At 35.0% G+C, this 14,843-nt stretch overlaps 1 protein-coding gene across 1 annotated transcript; it reads right to left on the bottom strand.

Moving 5' to 3' along the window:
- Positions 1 to 5,208: 5,208 nt before the first annotated feature.
- Positions 5,209 to 7,220, bottom strand: LOC102805927 (carbohydrate sulfotransferase 1-like). Its single transcript, XM_006814917.3, has 2 exons — positions 7,114 to 7,220; positions 5,209 to 6,857 (listed from the first exon to the last, which is right to left on the bottom strand). Exon 2 carries the CDS (start codon positions 6,847 to 6,849, stop codon positions 5,575 to 5,577), a length of 1,275 nt encoding a protein of 424 aa, XP_006814980.3. The 5' UTR covers positions 6,850 to 6,857; positions 7,114 to 7,220; the 3' UTR covers positions 5,209 to 5,574.
- Between the last annotated feature and the right edge of the window lie 7,623 nt (positions 7,221 to 14,843).

Raw genomic sequence — 14,843 nt, 5'->3', positions numbered from 1 at the left:
TGTTGTTCTTATTTATTTGTCTTTATAGTTAAGAATGCCGGTACATGTACATCATAGTGATACTGTTACATCATTACAGTGACACTGTGTTACATCATTACAATGACATTGGGTTACACCATTACAATGACATTGTGTTACATCATTACAATGACATTGTGTTACATCATTACAATGACATTGTGTTACATCATTACAATGACATTGTGTTACACCATTACAATGCCACTGTGTTACACCGATGACACTGTGTTACATCATTACAATGACTTTGGGTTACACCATTACAATGACATTGTGTTACATCATTACGATGACACTGTGTTACATCATTACAATGACTTTGGGTTACACCATTACAATGACATTGTGTTACATCATTACAATGAGTTTTATATCTTTACAGTGACGCTGTATTACATCTTTGCAATGACAGTTTTATATCTTTACAGTGACACCGTGTTACATCATTACAATGACATTGTGTTAAATCATTACAAAGACATTGTGTTACATCATTACAATGACATTGTGTTACATCATTACAATGACATTGTGTTACATCATTACAATGACATTGTGTTACACCATTACAATGCCACTGTGTTACATCATTACGATGACACTGTGTTACATCATTACAATGACTTTGGGTTACACCATTACAATGCCACTGTGTTACATCATTACGATGACACTGTGTTACATCATTACAATGACTTTGGGTTACACCATTACAATGACATTGTGTTACATCATTACAATGAGTTTTATATCTTTACAGTGACGCTGTATTACATCACTACAATGACATTGTGTTACATCATTACAATGAAATTGTGTTACATCACTACAATGACATTGTGTTACATCATTCCAGTGATATCGGGTTACACCATTACAATGCCATTGTGTTACATCATTACAATGCCATTGTGTTACATCATTACAATGACATTGTGTTACATCATTACAATGACACTGAGTTACATCATTACAATGACACTGTTACATCATTACAATGAGTGTTTTATATCTTTACAGTGACACCGTGTTACATCATTACAGTGACACCGTGTTACATCATTACAGTGACACCGTGTTACATCATTACAAAGACAATATGTTACATCATAGTGACACTGTTACATCATTACAATGACATTGTGTTACATCATTACAGTGACACTGTTACATCATTACAGTGACACTGTTACTGAATACCGTTATTATATAATAAACACATGCTATCTTACCTAGTGCCATTCATACATTAAACCACTTCTTAGGGAAGCCTTGCTGATTTAGTTCATCACGCTTGTTGGATTACTGATGCACAACATTTTATTTCAAAATGGCTGACTTTCCTCAGTTGTTTGTGGGTTTTGATAAAATTTGACTCTTGCCATTTTTGTTCAGACGAATTCAACTAAAAAAATTGAACATGTCATCAACCATTTCTCGGGCTTTGTTTGTTCAATGTAATTAGTCAAGTTAATTAGTATGAAAAACATATTTTGTAAATTCATCCAAAATACAAACAGGGACTGTGTCATTGACCTGTTTTATTTGATTTGCTCTATTCAAACTTACCACACAGAGTACCTTACAGATTATGAACTCAATCACTGAGTCATGTGGCTGGTGATACATCTTCATTATCTACAGTACAGATTTTTGTAATAAAATTCAAATTATTAAAATATATTGATATTATGACATGATATTCCATACAATGGTTGTTTTACTGTGTTGTCACTTTTCAACTTCATATTTAGTGACACATTGCGCAATATGCAGGAAATTGAAACGGGGGTACGTCAGACCATATTTGAAAACTCCTCGATGATATTACATTCTAATCCGTTGTCACAAAATATTGGGTTATGCATTGTCTGTGTATTTGTGCATATAACTGATGTTAGGATTAACAGCAGCTTGTCTCACAGGGAACAGCCAAAACACAGAGTAGGATACATACACAGCCAACAATATCAGCATATTACTCACGCTACTTCATTTTGACAAGTATGAAGTGAGTTTAAAGCTGGGGGAGGGGGGTCGTCACCTGCGCAAGCGCGGGAATTGAGTCCCAAGCGATGATAACAACACATGCTAAGAACGTAAAGGGTCATGGGTGGACGCATGTTTGTAAACAATGACACGCTATGGCCATATGACCAATGCACAGGTGACGACTCCCCGAATCAGCTACTAATTAATCCATTAACATGTGTGTCCAGTCGGATCTTGATGATGGAATCTGCAGACATCTCTAATTTCAATATTTTTTAAATGAGAAACCAAACACAGAGTAGCATAAAAGACTAACAATATTAGCATAAAAATCCATGCCACTATATGTATACATATCCGAAGTGCGCTTACGAGACCCCAGCTGCTAACTAATCTTTCAACATGCGTGTTCAGTCAGGGCTTGATTGTGGAATCTGCAAAAATATCAACTTTCAATATTTTTCATTTTCAAATGACACACTAATTTTTAATTTATCACGATACAATCTATGATATCGAGGTAACACACAAGTGTTACTACTATCAATCGATGTGATAATACCGATAACGTATATTGTTTAAGCAGGTGTAATTAATTGCGGTAGTCGTCGCGCCGCGCATATGCGACATTTGTTTTGATAAACATTGATTTTCCCGTTTCCAATGCGTTTTGCAAATGAAATCACGAGTACGACTTCGATACCTTCCAATCACCAACAAAAAATACGTAATTAAAGCCTGGTAACCTCTCAGTTTGTACTAGTTGCAACAGTCAAAATCGCCATCTTTGTTTATATGAGACTCATATCTTGCGCATGCACGGAGTGACGACTACCGTCCTTTAATAGCACGCCTTGATAAAATCACTGATTAGGTGTTTATCATAAAACAAACACACAGATATAGAAGTATTCGTTCGATAAAATGCTAAACAATGTCGCTAGTGCGCATCGCTTCGTATTACCAGTACATATAGGTAAATTTGAGGGCGTTTACTGATTTCCGTTTTGCATCATTTCATCAAGTGAATACTGAGACATGTTTTATTTAATTATTCATGATATTTTAAATAAAAGGAATTTATCTAAATCGCAAATATGTTCATAACACAATTGCTTTCGATAAATAAATTTCTGATATACATGTAATCTTAAACCATCTATGGTATTCGTTATAATAAACAATGGCTCATAAAAGCCCCCCCTCCCCCAAGCTACAATTTTATCATCATAACAATTCGTGATATCGTCACATCCTATAAGATGCTTTCTCATTAATGCAAATACCCAGAATTTATTCATTTTGCAATAAATTGTATTTCCGGGCATTATTATGGTCTTGACTTAAAAATAGTTTGGGGTTACCAGCTTAATTTTCGAGAAAAATGGTTGTATTTTAGTGGATAGTGGCCATTCTGACAGTATTATAACACTTTTACCATAGGTTCCTGTGGCAGAGATATTATGCCATTAAATCTGAAAAAAATCATATATTGTTAATGATAGTGTACTTATTGTTGTTCTAAATTATTTGAAAAAGAATGATTTTAAAGAATGTTAAAAAATGCAGTTTTTCTTTGACATTGTGTTCTATAGAATGGAATTGTTCTAACAATGGCGAGTTTTTAAAAATATTAGGACAAGTTTCTCAAAATATGTCAATGTAACAAACAAAAGAATGCTATTCTATGGTGCCATGGGACAATAGATCCATAATTTTACGATTTATGACCAACTTTCTCAAAAACTATGATTAAGCTACCATTTTATTGTCATAACTATTCATGATTTCATCATAGCCTGCCTATAAAAGCCCCCTAAGCTACCATTTTATCGTCATAACAATTCGTGATTTCATAATAGCCTATAAAAGCCCCCTAAGCTACCATTTTATTGTCATAACAATTCATGATTTCATTATAGCCTATAAAAGCCCCCTAAGCTACCATTTTATCGTCATAACAATTCATGATTTCATCATAGCCTATAAAAGCCCCTAAGCTACCATTTTATCGTCATAACAATTCATGATTTCATAATAGCCTATAAAAGCCCCTAAGCTACCATTTTATCGTCATAACAATTCATAATTTCATAATAGCCTATAAAAGCCCCCTAAGCTACCATTTTATCGTCATAACAATTCATGATTTCATAATAGCCTATAAAAGCCACCTAAGCTACCATTTTAACGTCATAACAATTCATAATTTCATAATACCTATAAAAGCCCCTAAGCTACCATTTTATCGTCATAACAATTCATGATTTTATCATAGCCTATAAAAGCCACCTAAGCTACCATTTTATCGTCATAACAATTCATGATTTCATAATAGCCTATAAAAGCCACCTAAGCTACCATTTTATCGTCATAACAATTCATGATTTCATAATAGCCTATAAAAGCCCCCTAAGCTACCATTTTATCGTCATAACAATTCATGATTTCATAATAGCCTATAAAAGCCCCCTAAGCTACCATTTTATCGTCATAACAATTCATGATTTCATAATAGCCTATAAAAGCCACCTAAGCTACCATTTTATCGTCATAACAATTCATGATTTCATAATAGCCTATAAAAGCCCCCTAAGCTACCATTTTATCGTCATAACAATTCATAATTTCATCATAGCCTATAAAAGCCACCTAAGCTACCATTTTAACGTCATAACAATTCATGATTTCATAATAGCCTATAAAGCCCCCTAAGCTACCATTTTATCGTCATAACAATTCATAATTTCATCATAGCCTATAAAAGCCCCCTAAGCTACCATTTTATCGTCATAACAATTCATAATTTCATCATAGCCTATAAAAGCCACCTAAGCTACCATTTTAACGTCATAACAATTCATGATTTCATAATAGCCTATAAAAGCCACCTAAGCTACCATTTTATCGTCCTAACAATTCATAATTTCATCATAGCCTATAAAAGCCACCTAAGCTACCATTTTAACGTCATAACAATTCATAATTTCATAATACCTATAAAAGCCCCCTAAACTATATTTTTATCGTCATAACAATTCATAATTTCATCATAGCCTATAAAAAACACCTAAGCTACCATTTTAACGTCATAACAATTCGTGATATCATCATAGCTTATAAAAGTCCCTTAAGATACCATCTTATCGTCATAGGAATCTTAGATTTATTGGATCATTTTAAAAACGCAAATTTAAATGAGAATTCCATCATTAATAAATTTATTGATTTTAATTTAATTTAGTTTAGATTCACGCACGCACTCATGCACTTCCAAGTATATATTGTTTTTTTCTTCTTGCGTTGTGTTTGGTGGCTGCTGGCATCGAAAGCAAAACCACAAAACTTGTACGACATTATTGCACAATCTAATAGGTTTTAGAATCTGTTCATCTGTTGGCAAAATAGTCTTGCCAAATGATCGGAATCGACCTGTCAGCTAAAGGACGGACGCACATTATTCAATATTGCACATACTTTCTTTTAAATAACCAGCGAATGTTCATAACTATTATACATCCAGGTTTAGTTTAATTTGAGTTATGTATTTATGTTATGTTATATATTTGGCATAGACCCAACAAAGGTCATATTGGTATCAGTGAATTCATGTTTGTTTCGAACTTTTCTCCAACCAAACATATCGTATAGACGATCTGGGCACAGATCTTGAATTCTCATCACTTCCTCAAATGAGAAATAACTACGCCATTTAGACACAGAATCAGCATGTGGGGCATATCCCTCCGCAGGAGCGTTACCAGTCAGTTCTACGAACTTGAACATAGAGGGCACAATTTTATTTGGATTGATCGCCATGTCCTCATAGCGAATTACCATGGAGTTTTTTCGTATCCAAGGTGGACCTTGCGTTATAGCATTATAGTTAGTTTCCAGCCAATTACAGTGCTCCACAACATAATCTATTAACCTGGGATGAAGTTCACCATCCGCTGTATTGTTGCCATGGTGATGATCAAGATGTTGCAGGAATCTCTTATGCCTCGAGCTGGCCATACCACGTGGGTCACGGGCTAAAAACAACACTTTGACTTCATCATTTTCCAACATTGGCATTAGTTGAAGTAGATCGTTTAGTCGAACTACTTTTGCGATGACGTGGCGTTTTGATTTGCATATTGACGTCAACGTATCTTCCGTTATTGGCATTGGAAGACTGTTCAGACCGGCGCGTATTTTGTAAATTGATATTGGAGCGTTGAACCCCTGTGTGAAATACGGATGGTTGGTAAAATTGCAATTATAAATTCCATGTAGAAAATCGCGAAGGGTGACTTGTATTTTTTCGAGGTTCACATGTCCGTCGTCCTGAACGCTGCCTTTAAATAAATTACTCATACTGAACAGCATGTGCCCCGGTTCGTATGCGTAGAAAAAATCTGGACGGCCGCTGAAATATCCAGCAATAGCTTTGGATCCAGTTGTCATTCTGCCTATTACCAACAGACGAACTCGTTTGGTTTCTTTCATTTTATCTTTCGCAGGATTCAGTTCACCCATCTCAGTTTTAGAATATGTGGTTTCAACGTTTTTCTTCAGCATTACATCCTCGATTTCCATAGCACCACGACCCGGCGTATAGTGCGTCGAAATGGAACCCACCTCTGTGACCTTATCGCTACTAGGAGACCATGTTTGTACGTCATCGTCCCGACTGTTCATGGATGATATCTCATTAACAATGTAGTCATCTTCGGGCAATATCAGACTATTTCCTCCCAGAGCAACTCTAATGCTATACACAGATATTGCTATGGCAACTACCATTAGACAGAACGCCATTTTTCGTAGCACATAAGTCATTTTCATCATCACTTATTCTACAGCGCAAATAAAATGACAAATGTATGTTTAGTAATATACAATTTATAATAGGCACCTATTAATATTGCGGTTGTTAATAACAAGGCATGCATCTGTCGTCAGAGTAATATATTAGGTCGATGTTATAATGCCTTATAATGATGGTATGGGCATGTTATACTTTTAAGTGAAAGAAATTAAGGCACGATGAGCCTGGTACATTGTTCGGCTCCATATTTCAGTAAATCAAAGCGAATGATTGTTAATACATACCTAAAATAGGAACATGGACGCTTGCTGTTAATACATATCATATCATATCATATCAAATATTGTAGAGTCAGTGTGGACATTGTCAGTGTATACGTTGTCGGTACACAGCTGGTGCTAGGATAACACAACTTGCGCATGTATAGTGGTTGCGTGTATTTATTAAACACCAGGCTCACGCGGCCGAGGATACTCTCCTCGCTTGAATTTTAGATGGTTGCTTCGGTGCCACGCCATGTATCGATGAAGTGTTCCTATAACGTCAATAGACGAAAAGAATCCGTTTATAATGTCGATATTGTTTTTTTAAAGCCGCCCTTCAATAAATACAATGTTTTTGGAAGATTATGAAAATGTTAAAGTTGTCATACAGCGCGTGTTCGAATTTCGTGTATCAATTTGTTTACATGAATTGTGTCTGTTGCATTGGATCCATATGGACAACGAGATGACACACGCTGTTTTCATTCGTTTACGTCACAAAACACTTCGTCGTTAGATGGCGTGACTTATAGGAAAGTGTATTGGAAGATTGATTTCATCACAGTGCTCCAGTTGAGAGGATGTGATTTTTTTCCACTAACAGATGCTACAATTTGCTGGGCTTTAGTTAAGGTCACGGGCCATAGTCAACAGGTGCTTGTTTTCGACCAAGCCTGACTGACCGGAAAGACGCTTTAAATTGCTATAATGCCATTATGATAAAAACAATCTCTATAAGTACTAGCACACTTCTCCCCCGCATCTAAAAAAAAGTTTGACAACAGTGACATTCAATGTCGGAAAAAATCGCCTGTCACAACATTATTTAGAAAAAAACAATTGACTTCCTACAGAGTAAAGAAAAGAAACGACACGCTACTGGCGTGTACCTTTGTGATAAAGATGATTTGAATGAAAATTCACCCGCTGAGTTGCGACTCTCCATGCATGCTCCGTAATATATAATATGTAATTTTCTTACAAATTTACATATGTTACATTTCAATCTCAATAATACGATAAAATGATATACAGTGTCCAACAATATACTTGTTCATGTCTAGAAGTTTGTAGTAAGATTTTAATGACAAAATATGTTTTGATTGTGGTCTTTTGAAACCACTGCTAAATTGTCATTTTATGCATATTATTTGACAGTTCTCTGAAAAAAAGTTCATATACTGATGACTAATACTAAGACGATTAAAGCGTCAGGTGGCCATAGCGTGTCATTGTTTACAAACAAGCGCCTGCCCATGAACCTTTGCGTTTTTATATTTTAAAACTAACAATTTGTAGTAAGATTTTAATGACAAAATATGTTTTGATTGTGGTCTTTTGAAACCACTGCTAAATTGTCATTTTATGCATATTATTTGACAGTTCTCTGAAAAAAAGTTCATATACTGATGACTAATACTAAGACGATTAAAGCGTCAGGTAGCCATAGCGTGTCATTGTTTACAAACAAGTGTCTACCCACGAGCCTTTGCGTTTTTAGCGTGTATTGTTATCGTAGCTTGGGACTCAATTCCCGTGCGTGCGCAGGTGACGACCCTCTCGCTTTAATTATAGAGACGTTTTGCGCTAAAATATGCGCACATGTCAACAAACGTACGAGTAGCAGTTCAGCAAATCGTGTATGCATCGAAAACGTTTGAAGACAATATTCTGATTTCTTGATAACATACATATGATTATTTTGTGAGCGTTTTAAATATTGCAAGAGAAAAGGTTTCTTTCGGCAATACCATGAAGATTAGGGAACTTTTTTTTAGTTCTGTGTGGGGAGGATGACTTATTGCGAGACATTTCGTCATGGTTAAAGGGCGGCAGTCTTCGCGCCGCGTCCTGTTCGACATGGGACTCATAGCGACGTATACAACGCGTGTAAAATACATTGTTTGTTAACATGAAATTCGAACACGCGCTGCGCGACGACCACCGCCCTTTAACAAATGTTATCAAAAGGAACGGAAAATCTAACAAAGGAACAATGAGATGCATGTTAAAGTATTCTGGAAAGACTAAACTTTTGAAATGTTGTGGGTAGATTTACCCCGACACTTCCTCTGTTGTGTGACAGTAGATACTATATCAAGGTCACATATTTCAGGTACTTGGCACAATTTTCTTGAACAAGTGACCCATGATGCCCATCGAGATAAACAATTCGTGATTACGCGATATCCATTACGATGACAAGACGTGTTATCAATACCCGAGAATTTCACACTTTTTAAAATACGCTTTTAAGCTCACCGACCACGTAACCTACATTTACTGTTCTTGTTTGACTCCATTTCCAGTCCGTATCACCGGCGGTTTCCGTTGAGAGTCCTTCCAGTTTATGTACGATGCTCTCAACGGCAGTTATTGCGTATGCATTGCATTGAGTTCAAACACAAGGATTTGTGGCTATACTTACTGGTTATGGAAGATTATTAGGTTTATAATGATACATTTCTCGACGACAGCCTTTTTTCGGCTTTATTCAAACTGTAAATAATGACAGATGACGAACCATAGCAACACCACGTGGTAATTTAATAAATAACAGCCTTGGGACCTGAGCTGTGGTGTTTCCTTCAAAATGCAGGATATGTGAATTTTATTTCCATTTATTGGTAACTAATCTCGCGACAGTCTGAGTTGTATATGACCAGTGTATCACACACATCCCAGGGGCCATGTCTGTTGATAAGGGACACGTCGTTTATTGGCAGGGGAAGGGCCCGAAATTTCAAGTCAGTACGAGAAAAATGATGACCCTTCCTCAAAATTAAACTAAAATTGGACGACCTTGGCCAATATCAAGCTGAAAAAATAATGAACCTTCCCCCAGTAACAGTTATTCCCAGTACTGAAATTGGGAACTACTAATTTGAGTTCTATCCGTCCGTTTTTTTCGTCCGTGCATCTGTCCAGAGAGTCATCCATCTATCCACTTCTTTCTCTCTTCTCTTGTTCGTAATAGTGGTACTACCGCCGGTGAGAATGGTGGTTGTCATAGTAGCCATGATAGTTGAAATATTGTTAGTGATGTACATCATAATAGTGGTAGTATTGCCAGTGAGAGCGGTAGTATTTTTTTCAGAACTGGCATAAACAATGCAGACTCCTCTAAGACGTAGATATGAGAATGGATGGCCCTCCCCAGAATTGCTGAACTTTTCATTTGTGTTGATTTACATCCATGAACCAACAATCACGTGTTTTAATTTGATCTGTAGATTTTTGATTCACAATTAACATAGCACTCTTATATGGTAATCTCAAAATGAATTAAAACAAAAATCACGATATGCCCTCATGCAGCATATATTAAATTTCTTTTGTTTTTATCATTGCTCAGTACATCTATACAAAAGCACTAGTCGACACTCTGTCATAGGGCGCTGTTAATTTGCTGTCAGTTCAGTCCAGTATTGACTACCTTGAAATGACAAACAACTTTATTTTTGTATTTTAGAAATAGACAATTTATATGCACAGAAAATGTGCGATATTTCACTCGTCTGTGATGGAATGAGTGGTAGTTTTAATTTATGCGAACCAGTCTTGTATCTCGTGGTTCTGACATTCAGCTGTAATGTATTCCAGGAGTATACTTGAACAATTATGAAGCGAATATAAATCTTTATCAAAATGCTGTGACAGAAATTCAACCCCACAGAAGTTGCATAGGCTGCCCATATAATATACAAGATATAAAGTGACGTACTGGTGATAATATAAAAGATATAAAGTGACGTACTGGTGAATACTACCACATTTCATTTAAACATGGATAGTGACACTACAATATGTGAAGTCAGGTGTTGTTTTCAGAGAAGATTCAGGGGTAAAACACTAGATACCTCTACATACCTTTGTTGATTCCAATTTTACCATTCACATAACGTGCATTGCTGAAATACTAATTGCACAACCAGTTTCTCTGCCACCTGTATTACATCATGGAAGGGGGATGACTACCTAGGAAACCCCCCTTTTCTGAACAATATTTTCATGTACAAATCTTATTGCTATGGTGGTGAACCTTCCTTTACATCATGGAATTGTGTAGTTTTGTAACAACCTAAACAAAGCCAAATAATACAGGAATATCTACCACTAGATGGCGCTGTACTCAATACGTGCATGACTACTCTTTCCATCTACTCACTTCTATCACCGTTAGGTAAATATGATAAATACTTCATTTTAGCTGGAATTAATTTTCACTGCAAAGGCATTTTGGCTGTTTTATATGACATTTAAATTTCTCTGAATTTTGATGAGTTGAATGCAAGATGCAGACAAAAAAAAAGTGTTTTCACTGGATTTTAATTTCACTGAGCGAAAATAAATTCCAAGTGAAAATAAAGTACAGTACTTTACCTTGAACTTGACACAGCTTGCAGTACAATGGAATAATGTAACAAGGTTAACCAAATACTCCCAAAGTTCATACGGACTTGTGCAAGTCAATTAACATTTCACTAGTATATACCATGATGACAAAATTTATACTTGATATATAGAATATCAAAGCAATTGGACTTGCGGTTTTCAACAATTCGAAAAAGTATAAAGTTGATATGGCTGATGACAGACAATCACTCATATGATAAGCCCCGCTTGACAAAGTCAACAGCGGAGCTAAAAAAACACACAATTTGGTCATCAAAATTCAAAATATCATGGAAATTGACACCAGTTTCTATTGTGTTATTCTTTCTTCATATTTCAAATTTTTGCTTATTGACTCAAGATGAAAGAGTCAAATATTGATAGTAATCCAAATACTGTTAAAACATTTTAAAAATATGACATCTCCAGTGTTCATTACGAAATACACAATAAAAAGTTCCCCTTTCATAATACAGTAAATTTCAATGTGACTTGAACAGCCTCAACAAATGCAGGGATTGGCGAATTGAGAATTTCTTGCAATGCAAAATACTACTAACATACACACAATGTTCATTCATGCTACACAAACACAGGTTGCCTTTTATTTTGTGTGAAACATACAAACAATAGGTTTATTGGTGATGTCATTGAGAGTTGTTTGATACAGCTGTTTCATCATAAACCTGACATGCATTCAAAATAAAAGCAATAAAAAAATAACAATAGACAATTGGGATGTACTGTTGCAAATCATAGTTATTTACAAAAATATTAGCTTGCAATGTGTGCATTTCTGTCTCTAAAATGCAAATATATAAAATTACATGTATTATCATGTAGACAATAAATATTTACAAAATTACGATAAATTAAGACTTTTATATATTACAAATTGTCAGGGGGGAAAACAAACACATCTATAAGTCGTGAGACTAATTTCATTTTCATCTCTTCATTATATTTACGTTATTTTACTGCAAATGTAGCTTACAAATGTATATGTTCAATGTATGTTATGTGCTCAAGTTATGAAGTAGTAGGAACTACCATAAAACTCCCTATTTGTGCAAGAGATAAATTCTATGAACCAGTGCATGTGTTGACATTTTGTAGAAGTTAAAATGTCACTGGGACTCCTTTGAAGTTGTACTGCAGGCAAGACTTAGTTACTACCCGGTAAACTGTGAGCAACTTGCCAAAAATTTGGCATTTATGAGTTATACCGATTAAAACTTGATGTATTGTGCTGTTTTCCGATTAAGTTATTATTCGTCTTCACTACAATAAATCCAGTCAGGCACTGCTGTTAGAATTCTGCTTTCGGTGATAGCAAAACACAACCAACTTAGGAAGTTCCTGTACAGAATGTTTGATGTCCACGAGGATGCATTAATAACACAGGTAAAATAGTTGTCCTATATGAATATATATGAAACAACAAAAGTGCCACAGAACACTCTAATTGTGAAAATTACTAATACATGTAGCAAAAAATAAACAGTTGACAGTGTTAATGATGTATCAACAAAGCACAGTGGACTTACTAACTGAAAACTTGATACACCAGTCATAGTCCAATAATTACATATCCAAAAAAACATTTGCAATACTCTAACAAATACAGTAACCAGTCTCAAAATTTTGACCATTTTGACAAAAAACAGTGATGATTTTTCACAGCAATAGGCTATTCAAAGATTTGGATTTGACAACAGAACGATGCAAGATATTTATATTAACTGACTAAATTCAAGAGATGACTGTTCTTATTATAAAAGCATGAATTGTTTGAATTTTCATGGAATGCTTAAATGCACTCAGATTAGATAACAATTTGTGAAAATCCATCACTATGTTTTATTAGATGGTGAAATCCTGCATTTGGTATACATTTTGAGATTCTGGTAAAAGATTGAACACTAATATATTAACAGTTAACAAAATTTACTATATTTCAGTGAAACGTTTTAGATAAATGTTAAAATTGCACTCTGAGATAATTCCTATGTCTTTTTGAGTCTTGGAACAATTATGTGACTTATTTTACGATCTGAATTTGTGGAAAATGATTCCTCCTTCTGCATTACAGAATGTCAGAGAAGAAGCAATTCTCTATAAATGGTTGACAACAATCTGACAGGTTGAATATGACTGAAATTTTAATGTTTAGTAGATATTTTCCACAAGTCATACAAATTCAGTCGATCAAATAGTCCTACGACCCCCAAAAAGCCTTAGGACTGATCTTGGAGTACAACTTTAACTAAAAATTAACTATATTAAAAAACAGTCCATATAATTATTGTAAATGACTTGTTAAGAAATTTCCAGTTTGTAGTGATGCTTTATCAAAAGTCCGATTAACTCTTGGGTCACATCCTAATTACACAATATAATTGTCATTTTTAGTAACTGAATGGCAGACTGAACAGTACAAGTATGCAATATAACTTAACTTCTCTAAAATAATTGTTTTATATTCAATGAAACACAATGTATCATATACAGAAAGTTGAGCAACCTTCATTGTGATTGGACTATGTCACATAAAAAAACAATCATATTCGAAATGTAACCTTCACTTTGATTGGACTACACTGCTCCTCATGTCACATAAAGAACCAATCATATTCTCACAATATCTAACCTCCATTCTGATTTGACAACAATGCTTCTCCATTAGTGGTATATTAATAAAGACAATTATATAGTAACTAGACTGCACAGTTAATAAATGTCATACTAAGAATATAAAGATTGCGGTGTATTCACACATCAACCATCTACATAACTACTATTAATAACACAGTCAACACTAAAAGGGCAGTGGTCTTCCCACCATGTATGTGCAAGATTTGTAGTGATAAACCAAAATGCTTTCACAGAGGCAAGCATGAATGCACAATGTCCACTGAATGCTAACATTGAGACATTCCAATCATCCCACAAATTACCTAGTTAAAAGTTGGTAACGTATCTTTGTGCAACAATCAAGTCACCAACTTTGTCAATATTAAACCCATATCTCTAGCATGTGTGGTAAGACAACCACTGCCCTTCAATTGCAGGATAGAAACATTCACCATGTAATACATGGAACTCCATCTACTCTAAGCTAGAATGTACTCGCATTCTTTAATCTACCTCACGAAAAGGTGTAACAAGTCAGTTTCATTTTGTTCATACAGGATTCTCCCCAGGGCATTATAGAATAGGGGTTCCCAAATGTTTAATTTAGGATAAACAATAGAACCAATTTATCATTAATAAATACAAGTCATTAACATACTATTTTGTTATGCAAATTGCCAGATAGTGTATGCAATTTTTCCAAGGAGAACACTGTCATAGCA

This window comes from Saccoglossus kowalevskii, chromosome 4, assembly GCF_978046115.1.
Source record: "Saccoglossus kowalevskii chromosome 4, keSacKowa6.1, whole genome shotgun sequence".
Taxonomy (NCBI): Eukaryota; Metazoa; Hemichordata; class Enteropneusta; family Harrimaniidae; genus Saccoglossus; species Saccoglossus kowalevskii.
Note: the sequence above shows the minus strand (reverse complement) of the source record. Positions and strands in the feature narration are given on the sequence as shown.